A 24,841-nucleotide genomic window follows, 5' to 3' on the forward strand; every position below is an offset into this window, starting at 1 on the left:
TTTCATTTTGTTTCACATCACTCCAAGAAGTCAAGTGTGACTTGGATTTTTTGGTTTTGGGTTTTGTTTGTCTAGGTTTTTCCATGCTATTTAACTAATTCACTTTAAAACAATTTTAGTTAAGAAAACCCCAAAACATAACAAAACAAAAAAACCCCAAACAAACAAAAGAAACCAAATCCCCTCAAACTAATCCAAATAGAATTTAGTCTAGTGCAAAAAGGCCTGGGTAGATAAGTGTGCAGTGAGAGATGCAGAGGCAAATTAATACTCAGTTCCCTACTGCTTAATAGAGTATCTAAGTGAAGTCTAAGCTAATGCACTTTGTTTAATATTTGTGGCTGAAATGTGTGACTGGTGGTCACACATTGTGTTTGAGGTCCAGGCACAGGACCCCACTGAACTTTCTCTTAGATTCTGGCATGAACCAAGAGGTTTTGTCCTCTCAGTGTAACTCCTGTGTAAAGAAGCATCACACGACTGTCAAACCCCACACCATTTCTCTAAGAGCAAGGGAAATTACACAAACAAAAGATTTGTGCCTACTGACCCCAATCTTAATTTCAACTATACTAATATTTAATTTTTAAAAGCCAACAGCTGAATATGCATGTAAATTACCTTTCTGAGATGATGACGTTAGATTTTTCTTCTCTCTCTCAATTTGCTGTATTAAGTTTCGGATCTCAGAGTCATAATCAACCCATTCAGGAACTATCCGGGCAGCAGCCTTTAGTTTTGGTTCTTTGGTTTGGGGGTTGTTGCACTGAAAGTTTAAAACATGTTAGATGTAAACAAACCGAATGTGAAAATAACACGTTTTCAGAGAATGTAGCTCCAATGAATTGTAAATACTTTTCTTTTCCTGACTGTATGTATAGCACAACACTACTAAGATTTAGACAAAGTTACCCAGGGAGATACAAGATTCACATTAGTATATTGAAACTGACCCCGAGGTGGGTTTTGAACAGAGAGCACCAGCCTTTAGTGCACAAAGGTCATTTTAACAACTGTAAAGACACAAAGAAAACAAAATTATTTACATACTGAAAAGTCACACCAAGGCCCAACTACCTGTTTTTCTTCCAAATTGTATCTAAAGCATCACAAACGGTGTGTGTGTGTGTTGTCAAAAAATCAAAATGGGGAAAAAATGGGATGGGGTAAATAATGACAGGAAGAAGAATTTTCTCTCTGTTTCTCTCCCCAAAGAAAGAAACTTTCTTCTTCCTGAACATGGATAGTCTCCTGAGCATTACACTTTTTAAGCTTTGCTTTATCTCCTGTTTACAGCAATGAAACAGACCAAGAACACCACGATAATGTTAAGTCAGTGGGTTCTGGAGGAACCTTCTATATGGGGAGCGATTGAGCTCACAAATGCCCAGACAGGCAACAGCACTTCCTCACAGTCCCAGTAACTTGGCTGACTGTGGAAAAATTACAAGGAGAATATGTGTATGAGCATGAAAAGCCTCAATCCTGTCCAGTTAAGAGACAGCAATACTTAATGTTTTTGTACAGTCTTCAGCTCTAATGTAAGCAAACTTGTACAGAGCAAGTGGGAGAGATCTCAGAGGAGAAAATGTTTCAGGGGAAGGGATGGAGTGTTGCAGTGCCTTCCAGCAAGGCTGCTGCCTTCATGACATGACATACACTTAACCTCAAAAGCCCCAGAAATCACAGCAAAGTTGTTAATCAATAGAACTCATTTAAGTCAGGATCAACTCACCAGGTCTATTGTTTTAGCCTTTTTCTTGGACTTATCATCACACCAGGTTTCACACCAAAGCCACTCCTGAGGGAGAGACTTAATGGCTACTTGATGAATCATATTATTGGGAAGATCCTGTACAAATTTCATAAAATCATAAATTAGCATTGAATGTAATGTAACTGATTATCAAGCTGCTATTTAAAAGTATTTTTCCTATTACCATTTCTGCAAATTGTTCTTACATTTCCTTCTAAGTGCTCACCCAGTTCTTTTCCAAGTAGATTCAACATTTGGTCATGCTCATTTTGATGGCCAACTCCACATCTCACTTGTCAAGCAATTTTTTCTGGTCCTTAAGTCTGTCCTCCCTTAGCTTGACATGAGCAATACTTCTGTCTGATACCCCTGGCTCAGATACTGCCTGTCATACTATAAATACTACTAAAAAGCAAAACTCAAACCAGCTTTCCTTTCCTTAAATTAAAAACAAACAACTCAAAAAAGAAATAATATAGAATTACTCCACTACTTTAAATTTAGATGACTTCTAGGAAAATGGCTTCCAGAAACATGAGGTTGAGAAGGAAAAGCTTTTAAACTGCTGTTCTGGCTATGTTCCTTACTTTACTTCTGGGTTTTTTGACCTTTATTACATAGAGTCAGGTAGTCTCATCATGAAGCCTCTGAACCAAGATCTGGCTGAATGTAGGGAACAGCATTTGTAAATGAGAACAACCTCAGGCAGTCGCTCACTGCACATACTCTGGGGCCAGAGTTACAAACAACAGGGGTCATAACTGGTATGTCCACTTGTAAGCTCCCTCACATGTGCAACCCTTACATTATATTTATATATTATATATATATATTTTATATATATATATATAAAATATATATATATAATATATATATTATATATATATTGTATATATATATAATATATATATTATATATATTATATATTATATATTATATATATTTATATTAGAATAATAAAGTATTAGTCACATCTTGTTTTGCCAGTTCACACTGCTAAACGTGACAGAATAAAATAGCACATACACATCTTTCATAATGCAGCAATAACTTCACTCAAATAGAGACATTAGTGCAGAAAGATTTCATCAAATATTAGTACACAGAGAGCCAAGACATCCAACATTAATTGAAATGCTTTATTTTTTGAAAAACTTCTAATTTTTGGAAGATCAAAAAATAGTTTTTCACCATTTCAATTCCAAAAAAAGAGAGACTGGTTTTCTGTTGTGCCTCTCTGACATTCTAAATGAAATCGCAATTCCTGAGTTACTACACTTCTTTTAGAAGCTGTGAATTTAACAATTGTTACATGGAGTAAAAAGTAGAAAGTCAGCTGTTAGTTTCAGCATTTCAAGTAAACAAAAAAAGAATTAATACAAAAAACCCTGTGAACAAAATTACTGTCCTGGAAGTCTAGTTTTTATTATGTGCAATTTTTTCTCCCTAGGAGTTCTATACTTATTCTCCTTGGCATTTAAAATCACCATTTTCCCTTCTATCTACTTCTCTTTTGTGGTTTAAGAACCTTAACTACCACCCATGAAGATGGCACTGCCAGCAGATTAGCAGAGAGCTGAGATTGCTGCTTCTTTGAGAAGGGCAGTGAGCACTCCAGACAGGTCTTTAAAATGAAAATAGTAATAAAAGTCATAATGCATCCTTAGCAGTGGATGAAAGCTCTCCAGGTCTCAAATACATTGCACTGCGGTTTGTATTTCCAGCAGCATTGCTGTATTTTGTGTAAGAAGTGACAACAAAGACAGCAAGTAGTTCCTATCAATACAGTCAAACCAGATTATTACGAAAATGTTACTTTGAAATATTCACTTTCCAAAGTGATTCCAATTCCATTCTGCCAAGATTTAGCTACCTTAACATCTGGTCCTCAAGTGGCTTTTGATTTGATCCAACAGTCTTAGAATTCTGAGTTTTATGCTATCATGTATTAATGCTGTAATTGGAAAGGTAAGAATCTTAAAATGAGAAGTTTTCATATTTTGAGAACTTGGATAAAATCAATTTTCTGCAAACCAGCATTATGGTGGAAACCCTGTAACCTCTGAATCTTAAAAGGTCTTTCTGAAAGGCATGTGGGTAAGACTGTGGGGAACACACAGCTCTATCACATCAGGACTCTGCGTGGGTGATCAGGGCCAGTAATCCATTCTATTGTCCACAAAGAGGGGAACTCTGTTGCTGTTAAATCAGCCTTTTGTTCTCAACATTCAGCTAAAGGCTGCTCCAGCTCCAGGTGTCCAGTCTAGTTTGAGTTTTTAGTGTGGTTGTATTTCCACTTTTCTTTGTCCAGTATCATAAGAACTGCTATTTTCAATTTTTACTTTCATTTCTGGGAAAAGAACCATGTGAGTGGCAATAATGTCCTTATGTAAGAGAAACTTGCTCGGAGAGCAAGGGTGTGGAAAAGCACTGAGAAATGTGGGCTTTGCTACTGTGGGATCCTGTTGCTGCTAGAGGCAGGTAAAAATTTTCTGTGCTTTAGTAATTGCACAAGGAAAACACCAAAAGTAGGGACAATTTCACTTCTGAAGTCTTCTGAAGTTCACTCAAAGTGAGACAAACTCCATGGTCCACCCCAGGGTGACCATGTACAGCCACCACCAGAGTGCATTTGCAGTTAGCTTACAAAGGAAAATTAAATTTACGTTAATGGAAAAAAAGAAGAAAAAGGAAACAAGCTCTTGCTAAACAAGAATATAATTACCATTATCAGAATATACAGTTATCAGAAAAACACAAAAGCACACAGGACAACTACAAATAAAGGTGAAAAGTCCTGTATGTTGGGGTTTTTTCCTCATTTTTAAAATTAAAAATAATCATCAGTGTTCAGTTTTTGGAACTGTGCTCATATGCACACCTGAAAACGGGCTAAAACAGCAGTAAATGGCAAATAGTTTTGGAATTATATAACATTTATGTTGAGATACAAGATACTCCATGCATATTGAGAAAGATAAAGAGAATAGACCCAAAAATGCTTAAAGCCATATATACCTGATCTAGATTTGACAGACTGTTTGGATCTTGACTAAGAGCCTGGTACTGGCCCCGAAGCCTGTCTCCAGCTGCAATCTTCCTGAACTTCTTCAGATCCACAACATACAAGGCACTAAAAGGATTTAAAAAAAAGAACTAAGATTTCTGGGGTTTCACCTTCTTTTGGATAACAGTAATAAAAGTAACAAGGAAGTAAAACATGTTTCCATCCTGAAGGGATATTTTTCTTTATTAAGTGGCTGAAGCTACCATAAGATAGTGAAATCAGTATGTCATCAGAATTCCTGCCTTATTCATCTCTTACTGAGAGCGGCTCTTGAGTGCCTCAGTGATCAGCACCAACATCCAGTTTTTATTCAAATGCACAGGAAGTGTGTAAGGGGTGATCCTACCTGATATGGTATTTCCTTTTCCCGAGGTGTGATGCCCAGTATCCCGATTTCCAGAAGCGGTAGCCATCCATCTCTCTGCGGCTGTCACAGAAAGGAGTGTATCCGTAGGGAGCTCCATTGAGGTCTAGGTCTCTGAGTTCTTTCAGGTCACTTCTCACAATCTAAGTAAGAAGATGTTTATTTTTATAATTTAATACTGTTTCCAAGGTATGCATATGAGGGTAGGTATTGCAGCAGGCTTCACAAAGTTTAATTTAAAAAAAACCCTGAGACACTACAACAGTGGGGTATAGATAAAGTATTCCAATGGGAGATATTTACTAAATTATTCTTCAAGAAAAAAAAAAGTTTACTATATTATTAACAGTGGTCACCTGTGCAACACATTTATTGAGCAAATTAAATTAAACTGGCAATATATTTTTAATTCACAGACCAGCATTTCTGTTTGCCCAATATTAAATTCCTTAATTAAGAAACATAACTTTAGAAATCTCCCAGTCATGTCCCTTCTAAAGAATCCTTCCTATGTGTTACCCAACTTGGGCGCTCCAAAATTATTGCATCATTTGAAAAATCCTTGTATCTAATGGTGAAGTATTTTCAAAAGGGGGTTATAATGACATTTTACAAATGCCCTTTATTTGCTAATCAACCCTTCTTCCATCAAACCCCACTTACCTAATTCATCAGTGGTAAAAAAGAGTTTTAGCTATTTGGGACCACTGAGAAGTCATTACAGTAGTTAGGACAGACAACCAGTGTTCCCAGGCGGTGTATCCAGATGAAATTGCAGAAAGTTGCAGTCTGAATTGCTACACCTAAATTTCATTTATTCTCAAGCTTTGGAAAAGGACCAAAACACATTAGAATTTGTCCCAATATTTTTAATAACCTTGTGATAAACTCTTCAATGTCTCATCTGAGACAGCACTTTGCCTTTGAGTATATTTTACAATATTCATTCCTGAATGAAGGACCGCATACAAATTTAAAATAGAGACAGAATTAATCTTGAAGAATTCCAGCCATCTAGAAATTTTTCAAAAGGTCCAAATCACCTCAGACTCTGGCCATAGTGCAGAATTCCTCTCACAATCAACCCAGAGACGGAATCACTCCAATATGCTTACAGTGAAATGCACCTTTAAGATCACACACATCTCTCCAAGTGCCTTTCTCTCTCCACAGACAATTTAGGACAACTCAGTGTAGTGAAATTCTTAATGCCCACATGACTGAAGACAAGTGAAATTCTTGCATTTACATTCTGCAACACCACTGGTTCTGTCTGGACAACTGCAACAGTCTTACAAGACCAACAGCCGAGTAAAATGGCCACAGAGAATGAACCTGGATCAATTTAAGCCCAAATTAATTCCTCATACAGTTAATATACCATTTTTTTTTCTTACCTGGTCAGCATCAACAAATATTATTTTATCCACAGCCAAAGGGAAAAGAACATCCAAGAAAAGAATTTTGTAGCCCCAGATAATTCTTTGTTTTTCTGTCTGTTGATAAAGCCAGCGGGGCCACTTGTACTGTACCAACTCATACTTGAACCCATATTTTTTAGCCATGTGAGGAATTACATCCTAGAAGAAGAACAAAAAACTATCAGGTGCACATATATGAGACACACAAGGACTCAAAAGGAAAAGGAGTGAATGTTACAGGGCAGCTGCAGCTGTGTTGGCCTTACTGACTGGACAATTTATTATTTTAAAATGTTCCCTTGGTTTTAGCAGTATCCTCAGCTACACCAATAGAGAAAGCATTTCATCAGAAGAGAATAAACTATTATTATTATTATAATTTATCACTGGGCTTAGTGTTCCAGAAAAGAAGAACCTTATACCTAATGCTTTTAAAACTATTGGTATTTAATAGATCCAAGGATCATTTTCCACTGTGAATATTTAATTTGAATGATATAATTAGTCAATTGTAATTTTAAAAATATTACTTAAATTTTTAAAGGAAAAAAAGAGGAAGACTATTCTCCTACCTTAAAAGTTGGGGAGAGATAGTTTTTCAGAAACCAAAATTTAACTGGTGTTTTTGTATGACGTAGGACAGAAAGCATCATAATTCTGTGGAAACATAAGTCTACAATAAACAAACAAATACACACAGGTCATTAAATTTCAACTGCACTTAAAAAGTACTAAAACTCTCTAAGTATAAATTTCTTTAACCCAGTTTAAGTAGAAATTTCTACCTATTTCTAATTAAAAGCTTTAAAGAGCACGTGTTCAAGGGCACTTTGAGATGGCCTTATTTGATCCAGATTGGCTAAGCAATAGTAGAAAGAACAATTTCAAAAGTGGATCTATTAAAATGTTTTATTCTAAGAGAGGTGCCTGACAAAATTAGAATAATGGTTACTACCTTATATTAACTTGGCTACTGAAATAGCCTGGAATTATTTTAGAATATATTGGTTGAGTTTAATAGGTTGCTGAAAATAAAAGCACAGAGTGTAAGTCAGATCCTGTTCAGAAAATCCTTAGTAAGAATTACACTAAGAATTACTATTTTGGGTTCAATTACTTTTCACTATCATGGCCTTTGTTTGGTGCAACCAGAGAGATAAGCAATGTCTTAAGCCTTACAAGAGGTCAAGTCTGACTTAAAAATCAAGACATAATGAACTCGAAAATAAGACAAAGCAGCAGGTAGGATGTTTTAAGATCCCTTTTTCTCCTTTAGAGTAAATGTGTCTTTCCCTTTATGAAGGTGGTTGAAGGAAAGAAACACAATGCTCAAAGTTCAGATGACCCAGCAGTCAAATCACTGAACGTGTGCTCAGATCATAAAAGTAACAGAGATGGTTGTAAACAGATTAGGCAACACTGTAAAGGATTCCTTAAAAGCAATCACTGCTCATTGAAAGAGCCCTGAGATCAGTAAGGCCATATGTGCATGTAGTAAATCCACAGTTTGGACTAAACACAAATAGATACAACTCTAATGAAGCCACTTCTGGTTTGTCTTTATACAGAAAGGCTGAACTTCATCTTTTATGTTTGGACTTCACACATGAAAGACATTTTCTGTCTTCAAAGAATAACTGTATTTTTGAACATCTGTATGTTGAATCACTTTGTTCTTAAAGATTAATTTAGTCCTCACTGTATACAACTTTCCAATGTTTTGAAAATTTACCACTCAGATGTTGTTTAAAAAGTCAGTTTCTTTAGATTGCTTAGTTTTACTAAGAGAATTTAGAGTATTGCTATGAAATTCTTGTTTCCCTTTTAACCTTTCCTTACCTTAAAAAACGTTCATATAAATGGCCTGAAGCAACAGAAAATATGTTAAGAATATCACTTTTCTTTTCCTTCACATCTGTTGGAATTTCTTCTGAAAATCTAAGAATTATTATAAATAATTATATAAAGTAAATGTTCAGCATAAAAAAATCCTACTAAATTACCATTAAGTTCATAGGGAATCAGAAATAAGAAAATACACAAAAGAAATACACATTCTACAGTAAACAAATACACTTACATTCTACTTCCACTGCACATGCCTATGATACCAAAAATCTTTTGGGAGCAACACATCATACCCAGTCACTTAGGACAAACAATGGCACTACAGCAGTCTTCAATATTTTCATTCAAACAAAACCCAAATTTGACAAGAATTCCACGTTTTATCAAAGTTAAAAAAAAAAATCAAACCAGAAATACACACAGACAGAATATCTGTAAAACTGGTAATTTTTAAAATCGGACACAGTTGTTTTCCAAGCTTCACCCACATGCATTCTACAGCAGAACAACCAATGCATATTCTGGAAGTGAAGGAGGTCTGCACAGCCCCATAAATGGTTAAACTGACTATATCCTCTAAGACTGACATAAGAAAAAGATGGCCACATGAGGCCAAATCACTTATTTAGCCCAGGGTTGTCCCAACAGCAAATGACAAGGCTGAGGAGCTGCAGCCTTTTCCAGAATACTCTCATAACATTCAGTGGTCTCTGGTGATGGGATTTCCCAAGTGTTTCTTGTAACACTTGCAGAATTCTTCTTCAAATTAATCCAATTCCTCTCCCTGTAAGAGGTATGTTGTACAGAGGTTTCTGTTTCCACTGCACAGCATTCTTTGCTAGCTTTGAATACCAAAGTCTACCAGGACTGGTTTTTAATCTGCCTTCCAGCACACAGAGTCAGGAGGAGATGGTGGCTGCAGTCTCCCTCAGGCACTGCTTCACAGATCTCAGAACTGCACAGCCAGATTGGTTACAGTATGGCTTGATACTGTTGGAAATTCACCTCAACAGTATTTTTTGTGAAGTGAGTCATTCCTCACACACTTAGATTGCATGAGTCACTCTTATTACTTTTTCTTCTGGTTATATCCCTTTTAAAAGTATCCTTTAGAAAGTGTAAAAATAAGTATCCTCATAATCTTTAAGAGCAAATGAGACAAGTCTCAGATCTCCAATGTATTCAAAAGAATTCAGATCACTCCACTAATACAAAGCTGAAACCTCAGAAATAGCTGAGAGGCTGCAATGTGTTTAAGTGGTGTGAATAATCTTTTGAGACACCCATGCTCTTTTCACTCAGGCATGGTGAAAGAGAAAGACATCAGTGGAGTGGCATTGTCTGCATGGTGTGGCATCTTCAAAGATGACAGACAACCTCTCAACCAGCACTGAACTCTCACAGGCTGAACAGACTGCAGTTCCCAGGTCCAAGCAGTCTGTCTCCTTTCTTCCTGACTTTTTGTCTCATGTCTTATATTTAATGATAGCAGGACTGAAAGAATATCAAGCTTTTTATAATGCAGCCATCACATGCGAACAAAGAAAATCAGGGTTTGATGTAAGGATCTTGAACATATTGATTCTGCAAAGCTTTACAGAAAGCAGAAATCTCCCAAAGCTGCTGCGTTGACCTATAAGGTCACGTGGGAAAAGCAGTCAGTTGGAGAAGGGCAGCTCAGTTTTGAAAACGCTTGGGCAACATGGTGTGCACAACTCCCATGTTAGAGCACACGTGGGGTTCCTGTAGTGAACAATGTGCTGGTGGATATTGTTCTCATTCTGGGATAACAAAAAGGAAGGGTATTTGACAAGGTCCTAGATGGCAACAGGCTGACAGTCAGCCTCAAATCTTGCCTTTGAGCCACAACCTTGAATCACTGGGAAGAGCAAATAAACTTCACTGGGTGAGTGGCTTCCTTGGCCCAGCCAAGCTCAGAGCCTGATGAATGCCACTGTTATAAAAGGCAAGACCTGGAAGACTGAGCGATCTCTGGCCTTGTAACCTTCTTAAGAGGGAGATAAGATTTTGATCACTGCACATACATCCTTTGATGCAGCCAATTAGAGGTGGGAAGCTTGAAGTCAATGAAAATCAACATCATTCTCCAAAGGAGGCACCTTTGTGCAGCAATGTGGGCCCACAGCAAGAGATTTTTGAGAGCTGTAGCATAGTTGTCTGGGAGGGTTTCTGAATCTAGTCAATATGAGTACAAACTGACAGTGAAGAAATCTAGGTTAGCTATTAGGAAGAAATTCTTTACTGTAGGGGAGGTTAGACACTGGAACAGGTTGCCCTGGGAGGTTGTGGCTGCCCCATCTCTGGCAGTGTTCAAGGCCAGGCTGATGCGGCTCTGGGCAACCTGGTCTAGTGGAAGGTGACCCTGCTCATGGTGGGCAGGTTTGAGACTGGATGATCTTTAAGGGCCCTCCCAACCCTTAACATTCTGTGATTCTATCATATTGTAACAGTAAAACCATCTGTGGATAAATGGAGATAAACATAAAATCAGCAACAGACTCTCAATATGATCCTAGGTCTGTAGGTACTTGTGGTACAAGAGGTACTTGTGATACAAAATATCATGAGATATTTTAAAGCTAGAACAGAACTCAGTCCTGGATCTACCAAGAGATGTGTGTGTACAGGACTGACTTGAGCCAACTGATTACTAGATAAAGTAGAACTGCTATGCCTTTTCTTTATTTTCTTTAGCAGTCTGTGACTGATAACCATTGCCCAAGCCACTAAAAACTGAAGAAAACCTTTTTTGAGTCTTGTTCAAAATGGCAAATTAGAAATATTATGAAGTTATTAGCCTGAAATGTAACACTTGAGATGCTTATTACAGTTACTTAAAGAACTTGAACCTTAAAGGTAAAAACACTACTTGAGATTTCATAAATGATGTCTAGTAGCAGACAAGCAGCATTAGCCTGCTTTTTGATGTTCAGTTTGATACATCTGAGTATGACATAACTGGCTGAGAGTTTCACATTGAGACTGATTCCCTGCCACAGCAAAATGAAAAATAACAGCCAAAGGATAAAATGAGGAGGAACTGGAAGTACAAAGGAGGGATTAAGAAGGGGATAAAAAAGGAGACGTACAAGACATTACAGCTTATCTTTCCCCCTTTTTATTTATATTATAAATCCCTTGGAGAGTCTTTTTATACATTTGTATCACTATCAAGTAAGAAAATTTACTTGCTATGAGTAATAACAAACATGTCCTGGAACAGTTGAATTAGAGGCAAATTATGCATTACCTTGTAACTGATTCCGTATTTCCTTTTTTTTCTGTTGTTCCATCTGTAAGAAGCTCTTCATTCACTTTATCAGGCTTTTTCTGTACCTAGTCAGTAAAATAAATCCATTTGTGCAACTTGGGAAGGTAGTTGATAGTAATTACTACTTGAATTGTGATATCTAACTGCTCTGTATTACCTGGCTACAGCCACTAACCAAGGTGATTAATAAATCAGTCAGCATGTTCAATCCCTCTGTACACCTCTATGCTAACAATAACTACAAGTGTGGCGAATTTTATCTCATTTTCCTCCCTCATGAGTTTGTGATCCAGCCATTAGCTGGCAGAAGTGTAGCACCTCATAGTGGAACTTACCTGAGAGGAAATTGTCATTCTCATAAGCCCTTCACAAGGAGAAAGTGACAAATTTGTCACTGAAACATAAGCTCTCCCATCCAGCTTAAGCAATTTCTGCTGTCTTATCCAGATGCTTATAAAGGCTCAAGATTAATTTCATTTACCACCTCAATTTCCTTGATTAAAAGAAATCTAATTGCTTTTGAGAACCAAACAGCGTCTTATGCCCTGAATGTCTGAACATACTCGATTCTAATCATATTAATTTCACATGTTTATACTGTCAAGCTAACACAGATTTCTGTTGACACTAAATCATGAGTCTTTTTAGCCAGCGCTCCTGAAGCCCCATCCTACAGTTCACTGAAGTGTTTCTAGAGTTCAACGGAATGGCAGAGCTTAAGTATTCTAGCTGTAAACTTAATACCACCTTTCACACAGAATTATATTCCTATTTTGGCTCAAAATAGGGAAATTAGGCACCCTTTTACCCATTCTCTGTGGTTTAAAGGCAGGCTCATCATGCTCCAGAGTTTTACACATTTTCTCTCGGTTCTGGAAACTTTCAGTTACAGGACTGGGGAAGAGACTCATATCTGGTGTTTTAAAATATTTACAAAATACTGGAAAATATACAGTATTACGAGGATCTTTCTCGTCAATATAAGTGGTGCTCAATTAGATGTTTTTGATACATCTAATGAGAGTAATGGATTTTCATTTACAAAAATTTGGCAGCCTAGGGTAAAATTCAACACACCTAATTTTGACTTCCACTCTGGTATCTGGACTTTGTGTAAAATCTCTCCTAGGTCACTGGAGAGAAATGGATGTCTCAAGAAGTCATTCTCTTGGTTTAAATCCATGTATGAGCTGGGAAGAGTAGTCCTTTGGACTCTCTCCTGGTAAGCAGAGAGAATTTAAGTCACCAAGACTACACGCTTGGGCACCTTGAGCTAGATGAGATAAATGTTATCTATGTTTAACAGCTATTTAACAAATCTCCCACACAATTAGTATAACCTGATTGGATCAAATTAACTACATTAATTTGCACATCCTTCTCTTTAATTATACAAAATCTAAATTATATATTTCAGTATACATATTTCAATTAAATATAGCCTGAGACACATAAGCAAAAGTCATATTTCACATATGGAAGCACTGCATACATACTTGAACTTTGATGATTTTGCTTCTGAAGTTGTTTAATACCACAATAACATCTGTCAGGTCAGCTACAGAATCTGTTCCTTCATGGCTGTAAGGAGAAAAAAACCCATGCAAATGTACTGTCTCATTAAAATAAACATTGTTACTTGGGTTTAATCAGAGAATAAGGTTTAGAATTGCTGATATCTATAGAAAAAAAATTACTTGCCCCTAATTATATTTTAACTTCAAAAACTTTCTGAGTTTTATTCATCACTGGACATTAACCACAGTGGTAGCCCTTACTTTTTAGTTTGCATTTTCACAGGAAATTTACCAATCAATGAAAAAATGCAGTAACCTAGAGCCAAACATACTATTATGTATTATAGAGATACATATTACATTCAACTATTAAACAACAATTTATTTTTCAAATATGGAAAACATCTTAAAAATTGCTATGTGATGGCATTAAATGTACTTTAAAAACAGATCTGCTTAAAAAAGTATAGGGAAAGCTTCATCACAGTACTGAGATATTTAATACTGGCTTTCAACTGGCAGGCTTTGGAAACTGTACCCCTGAAGACAAGACTGTGCAAGCACCACATGAATCTCTGCCTTATTGAACATCAGTTTAAAGCCATTCAGGTGTCTCCAAACTGTACTGCAGTCCACAGAGTAGCTAATATGAAAAATGTTACTGTCCCTGTTGTTGTTACTGTGATACAGTATAATAGCAACATAATTTTCAAATTTTCTAGCTTTTACACATCAATAGCCCATATATTTCCCCTTCAATCCCTTAGGTCTTTTATCAGCATTATGTGGGCATCAGTATTATTATTCCTCTCACTAAAGCTACCCATACAAAAAATGGGTTTAAGAAAGTAATCTGCAACCCCTTAGGTTTCATTTTTTTTCCCCTAGAAAACAGAAATAGTTAAAACTGGTTTCAATGTGTATCATACCACTTACCTAAACACTGCAGGATTTCACACAGTCACCTGAATTTTTTATTTAATAAATTTTTTGCAAAATGTGCCTGTAATCACTAAGTCTCATGCAGATGGCCTATCCTTGCACAAAACAATGTTTAGGATTATCTGAACTTTTCTACTCTCTGTTATAGTTTTATTTTCACACTTTTAAAATATCATACATATGCACACCCAGCCAACTACAGTCTTTTTATCACAGGGATGTACAGTGCTCAGATTTGAATTCCATTTTAAATAAAGTGTGTCACTAAAAAGGTCTAAAATGGTAAAATTAGATCCAAACACAAACTGCTGATAGCAGCAGCCAGCCTGCTGTTCCCATTTTTGCCCCCAGTGTTTACACAACCAAAATTTTCACTGTTATTCACTCAGTTACCTCAAAATCCCTATGCTATGCGTTTTGCAGGTAGATAAAGAGGATTCTGCTGATAAAGAGGATTTTCCAAAGTCTTTACAGTATTCTCAGAGTGTTTGGTTTGGATGTAAATTCAACAACATTGCTTTGTCTCCCTAAATCTCCTTCACGGATGCCTCCCTGTGGGCTCCATCTTTACTGAGAGCCAACTGTTTACTCTGTGCAGAACTCAGTTTGATGAATTTCTGTCCTACTATGAAAAACCTTTTTAAATCCAAGCAAAACATCTTGCATACTGACAGCACCATTACATATGTAATAATAGCTACCTTATTGTTATGCAATTGTTGTCAAAAGCTAAATGTGTTTAGCAGACTGTTTATGCCACAACTTTAACATCTTTCAAAACACTTTTAATACAAATACAAGTAAGTACCAATATAATACAAATTGTAATTTTCCATATGGGGAACAAAAGAAATTGCATTCAACAAATGGAGATCCATTAAAACCTCAAGTCCAAGAAACAAACACACAACTCCCTGCCCAAATTAGAAAATACAGAACTTTCAGCTAAGCAGTCTGCATGACATCAAAATATAATAAATTATATCTACCTGCCTTTTTACAAAATAAAATATTCATCAGGATTTTATGTATATCTTTAGCTATAAATTATTTTCTGCAATCTTATCTTGCAGTACCTACTTGTTTTCCTACCAACATCAAAGTTCCAACAATAAGCAGTGCTCAGATTATTGCTGAGTATAACAATTTTCATTTTCCTAATATTCATAGTAACTTATTACTAAAAGTTGATTCAAAATAATGACCCTTGTTAGAAGCAGTCTTCAGGAAGAAAGAGGCAGTTTATTTCAAATGTTGTGTATTTACATAAAGTAAAAATAAATTACTTGCAACTACGAGAGAAGCAAATAAGGTAAGTACTGCGATGCAGAACATGCTGTAACTTCAAAGCCCTGTATTTCTCCTAAAACCCTATTTATAAGTAGAGGACTGTGCCTCAAAGAAAACAGGTTCATCTCACAGCTCAACAGGAGAGGGTATGACTCATATATAAGGATGGAGAATATACTGCAATACCTCTTGGCAAAATTCCACCCTATCAAAGAGTTGCCTGAGTTCTTGATAGCAACTTCATACGATTAATACCGTAAAAGAAATATCAAAGACCCTGATGCAGCCCCTTAAACATACTTTTCCTGTTGTACTTTAAGTCTACAGCTTGTAATAATGAAATGAAGTAAATTGTATTGTTTAGATTCCTCATGAGGTATTAGTTTTTCTGACTTAGCTGAGTTCAATTAAGCCTGTTTGTGCTACATAGGGAAAATGGGCAAAACCCCAGTAGATCATTTAAATTTCCTTTGATCCAGCCTAGAATGTAGAGTGATTTTGTTTCATTTTTTTTCATTATTTAACTCAACTACACCTCATTACATTCTTTTTTAAAACCATGCTATCTTACATAAATCACTTTATATTTCTTAAGAATTAAATGCTAAATTAGACAAATGGTACAGCTACAGTTATCAGAGATTAGGTGAACTTCTTAGGGTAAGGACCATGTTCTTCTGCTTTTTCAACAGATTTTAAGTGAAAAAAAGAAACTGAAAATTGCAAACAAATAGAATGAATCTAACATCCCATTAACGTTTCTCCCTGTAACACTGATATTGATGTATTAACTAAATGTTCAAAACCACAAAGAGGTTCATCAAGTTTTTTACTTTTTAATAGCAGCTGATGAATAACAACATATAGAACTATGTATTCCAGGGCTTCAAGTAATAATAAATATTTTATAAGAAATAGACCTATTTCAAGCCACACAATTACTTTGAGGGGGAAGAGAGATAACAGGAAAAAGAAAAAAAAAAGGAAGAACTGAAGCTGAAATTAAATAAGCAATACTGGTCCTCTAAAAGGGATTAGATCTAAAGCTTCAAGAGAAAGCTCTCATATGTTACAGATCTATGCCGTTACATAAAACATGGGGAAAAGGTGATTCTCCTAAGGAACAGTTGGAATGATGGTGAGCATATATATTCCTTTATATGAAAATCAACCATGGAAATCACACATCTCGAAGCCATAGAGATGTCAAATAAATGCCAGTTATGGGAGTACAACTTCTCTTCCATGTACAGAGGTTTCTCCCAAGAGAGGAAAATGTGGCACAGTCAACATGCAGCCAGGGTCTCAAAATGAGGGGTGCTTTTATATCCTAAGGTGGAGTTGTAACCACAGTGATTCTAGACTTAGACAACTAAGAAACACTCAGAATTAATTGAAGAAAAAAGTCTGAAACTGAAATGAATATAATTCTCCTGTTAAAAAAAGATGCCACCTATAAATATACTGCATTCAGAGGCACCCTCAGGGCTGAAAAAAAATATGAGAGGGAAATTCATGGTACCTCCTCCAGGTGATCAAAATGCCTCTGGAGAGCCAAGCTCCACTGGACATACTCTTGAAATTACATGTTAAGTATGTTGGGAATGACAAAATACTAATCAACAAAACCATGAGTGATATTTCTACAGAATTTGGTGCAAGCAATTGTGTGATAATGCTAACCATGCATGGAACTGACAGGACAAGTGTCTGGTAGCTGTGTAACTATTTAGTAAGAGACTTAGCTGGCATCTAGTCTAGCTGAGCAGCTTAGGTTTATTATGCATTAGCATACTGAAATACCTTCAAAAACACATGAAACCATCAAACAACAACAATATAGGAAATAAGGTATCCCTTAAAAAACTTTAAATCATCATTTGTATCTTATACTTTTTTTAATGCTATCTTTGCTTATTTTCCTTCAGTATTGTCAGATCTTTTCAAAATATGCTGCACTTTCAGAATCATTTTTATTTCCAAATGATGGATTCATACTTACGAAAAAACCTGATAGATCTCTTCAGATCTTCCTTTACGCAATCTCAGTGTCCAAGCACCTGGATTTGCTTTCAGCTGAAAATACCCCTAAGTAAAAAAGACAGGCACTTCTTGTGGTTGCATTTCAGACTCAATCATCTACATATACAAAAATCAACTACCCAACATTTAAACTAGGCCCAAAAGAAGTGTCAAGTGATGCAACCAGTTATCACCTTTCCTGTATGTCCATTTTAATACCTTCCAGTGCTCTGCTTATTTCTAGCTGAATTTGAGTTGGGTACAGAAACTCTACCAAGGACAGCAAGCAAGTGAGCAGCAAAGAAATCAATTATTGAACTGACCCTAAATCGAGAATCTTCTTTGAAACTCAAAATTTTTGTCTGGAACAGCTTTCCAAGTCAACACAGTTCCTTCCCATTTTAGGAACAATGCAGACAGCTATTGCTATGTTAAAGTCAGACAGAGAAAGCTTTGAAATGTGAAGAATTGTTAGAAGTTTCATCAATGCCAAACATCAGCTACTGCTGAGACCATATTCAGTACTTGTGAACAAATCAAAGATTCACAATTTATTAAGCATTTCATTCCTTATGATACAGTATTTACAGAGAATAGAGAACAGCAGATAGGTAAGAGGTCTTATTCATCAAAATCCTTCCCTATCAAATTCCCTTAGCCAATAGAAAATAAATCTTTCACTTCAGAAGTCACATGGTCTTCTGCTCTACAGACTGCCAACATGAAAAATAATTACTCTGCATGATGAGAAGAATTCTCAGATGTGGGTATGTCCTACAGAGGCTCTAAGCACTTACCTGAAGCATCTAAAATAGGAGCCTTCTTTTGCCTGGATCATTGTGTAACAAAAAGGGTTATTTTAATCACAATGTGAATCATACCTTACATTTGTCAGGGAATCTCAGCCTGAATATAAAACTACCTTCTACCACCTACTAGAGGCAATTAGGCTATCAGTTTAGGCACTTCAGGCAAGAGTCTAAAATTAGGCTATATTCAAACCCATACTGGGTCACAGGAGAGGAGCAGGGGGAAAGCTCAGCAAACTAGATGAGCTCAGCTCCAGGTTATGCCTGTTACTTTTAGCATTCCTAACCTTGCAACACAGAGAAATAGATTTAAAGAACAAGATGTTTATGAAGAATTCTCACAAGAAGAGCGCAATTGTACTGACTATTCCTGTACTAAGTACTTACGAGGTTGGCCATCACAATAGTATCAACCATGACAGGATTCTTCTTTGTGCCCAGAGTGAACTGTAACCCTCGAGGAGGTTGTCCAGTTGTCATATCAAAGCAATGTCCTTCAAGCAATATATATTCCAGTTCATACTCTGCTATAACCGCCCCTTTTATCTATGGAAGGAACACTTCATCAATAAATTATGTCACATAACTATGTGGGAAAAGCAATATATTACAGTCACAAACATGTTGTGTGGGGTTTGCCTCAAGGTAACTTCCACAGTCAAAAAAACCCCAAGAAAGGTCCATCCAGCATGAACTTCACTCAATTATAAAACAGGTATCCAAGACAAAGAGGAAGGCTCACTCTCTGGAGGTACCTCCCCTCCACTGGCTGTTGAGGAAGCTGATGAACTTCTGCTTTGGTAAGGTAAATCCCAGCTTTATTTTCACAATACACTTTCCAAACGCTCAGCTTTGGTCAATCAAACACCCTCAGTATTTTGCATAAGCTTACTGACTCAAATAAATCTAATTACTTTGGAGATGAGGGATTAAAATGTAATAAAATGTAATTAAATAATAATTGAAAGAACTGTGAACTAAAAGAGGGTGACGTACATTTTAAACTACATTAATAAACAGTAATGAATTCCAGTTTATATGAGGATTTACCTAGGTTACAAGAACTAGGAAACACAAAGAATCCTTTAATTGCTTTAATTTTATCTGAAATATAGTATTTCTCTAAACACAAAGCTCAATTTAGCAGGTAAATTGCATTAACTTGTACTTTGCATTCTGATCTTTTTCTGTTCCACTGCTTTCCTTTAAGACTTGTCTTTTTTTATTTTTTAAGAGAGAAAATGAAAAAAAGATGATGACAATAGAAATGGTAAAATATTGACTAAATAATCAATTACCAAAGAAAGTATTTCCAGAGAACAGACACAAGACAAATCTCACAACATTTCAACTTCCCTCTTGAAGTAGAAGGGGCAACACAAGTTTTACAGTGTTTGCAAACTATTACTTACTTCCTGCAAATGAATGTTATCAAGATCACAGGAACTGTTCACTGCTTCAACCAACCAGCTTTCAGGAGTGATCATGTTTAAGGTCAAAAGAGGTGATTCTGGCAATTCTAGGAATTTTGCTACAGGTTCAGAAGGAAGGTGCTTGTTGATCCCATAAGTTAATTCTGGTTCCAGAACAAAACGATAGAAGCTGTTGAAAAAGAAGTGTGACAAACCCCCAATTTTTATTGAAATACAAAGTTCAAACATGAAGCTCTTCTAAAATATTTCCAAATATGGTGAATATTTACCAAGTATGATGGTGTTGGAGGCAAAGTAGCTCTTAGAATACCATGAGACAATCCCTATTGAATGGGCTGGTAGACACACACAGATCTATTCACTTTTGGTAATTTTGCTGTGGACATGCCTGTTTTCCATCAACGCTCTAAAGGCTGTGAAAGTGAATACCCAAGAGATGCATCTAGACATCTCAACTGCGAGCAGCCTTGAATTCCCAGAATCTGTATCACTGAACCAAGCAGAAGGACTAATCTCTATTGGATGTCACTAGCAGCAGCAAAGACAGACCAGAGGAAAGGTAAAGTTTCTCTGTTCCTTTCCAGCTCTTGCCCCATTTATTCCACATGTAAAAGTTCTCCCATGGACAAGGAAAGAACCAGGCACTAAAACCTGAAAAAGTGCCCAGTTTCAAATGCAATCAATGGTGATCACACAAGACACTCAGAAGACTGATGATTAAGACCCTCTTGTGGAATAGGAGATGTGATGTAATTCCTCTCAAAATGAATAAAAACTAAGGACCTCTGTTTTGTGGGCAAGTGATTAATTCTCCAACCCACTGGCTAAAGGACAGGCACTACCACCAGCCTCTCTCATAGGTAATTAGTAATACAGGTGTTAGGATTATAGGTAAAATACCTACCAAGGAGATGGCTTGTGCTAAAGCATTTGTCTTAGAGGGAAAGGAATCCTCTCCAGGGAATTAATTTCAGTGTAAATGTCTATCACTGAATTAGTGAATCCTGTTTTTTACACACAGATAAAAGAAACTTCCATTTATGGCAAATACATTCAGTCTATCATATTCTCAATGAAATATAATGACATCTCAAATGCAGACTGTACATTTATTCAGATGAATTTAATTCTTAAAGAGTACTGAATCTGTAAAATTGATTACACAAACAGTGGGCTGTAAAGAAGCCCATTGTTAGGAAGACAATCTCCCTCTGCAAGTTTTCACAGGCCTAAGCGAATCTCCATTGATTTCTTTAAGACCTGGTAATGAGAGGTGCATTTGATGGACTAGATCATTCCCTGTGATACCATGCTTGATGCCTTAAAACAAGAACTCCTCTAAACCAGTGCAAACTGCTTAGGTAACATTCAATGAAAAATGAGTCAACAAAAAGAATCCAGAAACACAAAGCAATGTTAACTTTTTAAGAGAATATACACCATTAAGGCTGTTTTTTCAAACTAAGCATGAGAAGCTATGAACTACTCACCTCTTCAGTGGCACTTCAGACAGCTTAGATTTGCAGTTCAAAAATAACCTGAGTTTCATATTGATAATGTCCCTGAGTACCTACAGAAAAAAAAAAATCTCTGTAAAAAATGGTTCTTGGTAATCACCAAACTTTGAAAATAAGCCAAAGTTACCTTTGTGACATCCTGCCATTTCTCAAGTTTCAACAGAAATCTCAAAACTTTTAGAAGATGTAAATATATTTGTATATAAAGGATATTGTCAGATACTCTAAATAAAGGTATGACCTTTCCTAAAACTGCATGATTTAGCATATGATATTCTTGATAGTCAAAATATTAATGTCTTCTCCTACTGATGCAGTTTTCTAAAAAGCAGCTATCCCCATTTTCCAATGCTTGAGTAAATTAAATTATCACCCTTGTTACATTGTGATTTCAAAGCACTTGAAGGTCTCTAAGTACAACATATACCTTTTATTCAACAACCAATCTTAAAACAATTACTTTCAATCTTATTAAAATAGTTCTATATGGAAAACTGTTACATATAGTAAAGTTCAGACCACTGTTTTAATATTACTTAATTTTAAATGTCAACAATATATTAACAGTGTATTAAACCATTCAATTAACTTCAAAACATTTTGGTAAGTTAACATTTCTATTTTTTTCCTCTCAGTTTCTTCATCTGTTCATTTCTAAAACACTAATGTTCTGGATGTTTTTATATAGGAACCATAATATTAGGAGAGTATTTTTTTCTTATTTTTGTGAGCAATCTGTTTTGCTTAAAGCTAACAAAGTTATTAATTTCTTTAATGCACTCATAAAAACCTTTATCAAGTTACCATCATTTCTGTGGTTTCTGATACAAAGTGCTTATCTGAAAGCATAAAGCAGCTGTGCCTACATTTATGGATATTAGAAAAGCCAATAAGATATAAAAGCTAAGTTACAATACCAATACTAGTAAGGCTAATATCTAAAATTACTACAATGGCAAATAAATTTGGAACAAAGCAAGACAATAGTCATCATTAAATCTCTCTTTTATTATAACTGTAATTTTTCTTTCCTCAGTTCAACTCATGGCTTACACACATTCTTTACTACAATGCTGTAACTTTACTTAGCCCTAGGGACCTGTTCTATTCCTAGTTTCTTATTCTCATCCTTTGTGTCACCTGAATACCATCACTGAAAAACTACTGAATAAAAAATAAAGACTAGGGAATAGCATATTTGTGTGAACAAGTGAAGAAGCAGGAAATGAGAACCCAACAGCACTGGAAGCATAAGAAGGAAAAGCACTACATGACGTAAATTTAAGACCACCAAAATCAAAATAGATGTCAAAGTGACTCAAATACCTATCTATCATTCAGAATGAAGAGAATGATAAAAACCTGTATTGGACTTTACCTTCAAACAAAACAAAACCCTCATCCTATTAGCAAAAATGATTCTTAGCAATCTGCATTGATAGGCTTTTGTGTAGACTGAAATTATCTTGCAGAAGGCTGACGTATCATTCCAATTCATTAGCTGACCATGAAATTTAGTACAGTACCCAAAAAAAATGCCATTCTTAATTAACATTTCAAAGGAATTTAAATAGGAAATGACAAATAAGACAATAATTCCTTTTCTCTGTGTTTTTCAACAATACAACTTCTGAAATACTGAACTTGGTTCTATTATTTAGGGCGTCTGAGGACACCAAAAACCAGGGCATTCGAGTCAACACATGAAAATGGTGACAAAATTAGGAAGACTCTTTTATAGGATACTTGAAGAGTTCAGTCTGTTTACTTTAAGTCAGAAAATTCAAAGAGCATGGAAATTTAGTTCAGGAAGCACTGTAAAACACAGCTGAATTATTTCAGGAGGCCTGAAAATTATTCAAGAGCCAGTTCTATTGTGCATGTGCACAATAAAAAGTCATTTGCAGAACACTTACTTGAGTTACCACAACTCATCTGAAGAACATTAACTCAGTAAACCATGATTATTGAACCAGTCACTTAGAATTGTTTATGAACCTCAGCATAATACAAAGCATCTGCACTGCAAACAAACTTATAATAGAATCTTCAACAGAACTGGCAAAATGATGAGACCATCAATGCTTACAGCATGGATCTAAACAAAAATCTGTAATTCCAAGTCTGAGTTTAACAGTCAGGTTAATTAGCCACTGGAAAAGCTCAGTAGGAGCTCTAATCTCTACTCAACTGCTTGGTAATATTTAAATTAGGAATTGATTAAAAAATTATTTCTACTTCAAATACTAATTGTTAGAAAGAAGTCCTGTGGCCTGCGTTATATAGAAAATCAGACTAGATTATCAAAAAGGGCTCCTTCAGGGATTCCTGTTACTTCAGGGATGGAAGAAGAATTTCTCTCTGAAGATAGAATGAACAAATTACTAAAGGCAAAAGATAACTGACAGGAAAAAAAAAAGGCTTGATTTTTCTCTCCACACTTTTGAATTACTGGATACTTACTGGAACAAGAAAAAATGGTGGATGATCCTATGAGTATGTCAAATAATTTTTCCTCATGTTTTTGGTGAAACATGAGGAAAAACCCCCACAACTCTTCGATTTTGTCCTCTGTTTTAGCAGAAAGAATTTCTACTTTTCTCACATCAACTTAAGAGATGACCCTTCATAACTTCAGGACTAGTTAGCTTTTCCATATATTCTGCTGAGAACTTATGTGGTCCAACCATGGTAAAGTTATGGCTGGCATTTAAATATTTACAGTAGACAGTGACTCTGCCTCGTCTGGAAATACTTGATGGTGAAGTCTGTAACAAAAATGGAAGGTGCTACCTGCCTCACTCTGGAGAGGATTGGAGCAGTTCATGTGATACAATACAGTACATATTTTAAAAACAGAAAGCAGCTTTGACTGAGCACTCATTCATGCTCTGATTCATACCTTGCCTCTACCCTTAAATTGCCAGTCTCTTACACTAAGCAGTAAAGTTTGGATTACAGCCAACCTAAAGCTATTGACACCTCTCTCAATTTCAATCCCACTTAATATGAGTAACTTTTTGTTCATATTTTTAATAAAAAATACCAAAAGATTTATTTGAAGTGACTATTAAGCGACACAAAGTAATACAATAGAGTAGTCTCACCAGGGTGAAAAAACCCCATCATGATACAGACATATTCAACACAGACTGGGGCAAGAATCATATGTTCTGCCATGGTAGTTACTCCACAAATTTTGCACCATGAATAGTTACCAATATAATATACTTGGCTCTAATCCAATTATGTAACTGAAAAAAGAGCCTTTAAATATAAATATATTCTAGCAATTCAAGTTTCTAGTATTTAAGTCACCTATATATAGTAAGCTAATCAGAAAGGCATTCATTTAAGGACTTTGAGTTTGGGGCTTGCTGCATTTGCATGTCTATTTTGTTTCTGCAGCAGGAGATGTTGGCTTTCCAGGTAATAATAATATTCACACACATATATATATATATAAAAATATATATAAATATATATATAAAAAACTTTCAGGTGATTTTTCCTTATTTAAAAGATATTATTAAAAAGTTTAATTTACATTAAAATATTTCTGG

At 35.8% G+C, this 24,841-nt stretch overlaps 1 protein-coding gene across 1 annotated transcript in view; it reads right to left on the reverse strand.

Annotated features, from left to right (window-relative positions):
• UGGT2 (UDP-glucose glycoprotein glucosyltransferase 2) overlaps window positions 1-24,841 on the reverse strand; it is a gene marked incomplete at its 5' end in the record, with an annotated part of 80,025 nt that overhangs the window by 1,018 nt on the left and 54,166 nt on the right. Inside the window, 13 exons of the mRNA XM_082277531.1 lie at window positions 622-766; window positions 1,736-1,852; window positions 4,775-4,889; window positions 5,170-5,330; window positions 6,585-6,767; window positions 7,181-7,265; window positions 8,448-8,546; window positions 11,728-11,813; window positions 13,245-13,329; window positions 17,500-17,585; window positions 18,716-18,874; window positions 19,741-19,930; window positions 21,252-21,331. Of these exons, the coding sequence (XP_082133657.1) occupies window positions 622-766; window positions 1,736-1,852; window positions 4,775-4,889; window positions 5,170-5,330; window positions 6,585-6,767; window positions 7,181-7,265; window positions 8,448-8,546; window positions 11,728-11,813; window positions 13,245-13,329; window positions 17,500-17,585; window positions 18,716-18,874; window positions 19,741-19,930; window positions 21,252-21,331 (1,591 nt within the window). The remainder of the gene's footprint in view (window positions 1-621; window positions 767-1,735; window positions 1,853-4,774; window positions 4,890-5,169; window positions 5,331-6,584; window positions 6,768-7,180; window positions 7,266-8,447; window positions 8,547-11,727; window positions 11,814-13,244; window positions 13,330-17,499; window positions 17,586-18,715; window positions 18,875-19,740; window positions 19,931-21,251; window positions 21,332-24,841) is intronic.

Source organism: Coloeus monedula (genome assembly GCF_965178545.1).
Source record: "Coloeus monedula genome assembly, chromosome: 3".
Classification (NCBI taxonomy): domain Eukaryota; kingdom Metazoa; phylum Chordata; class Aves; order Passeriformes; family Corvidae; genus Coloeus; species Coloeus monedula.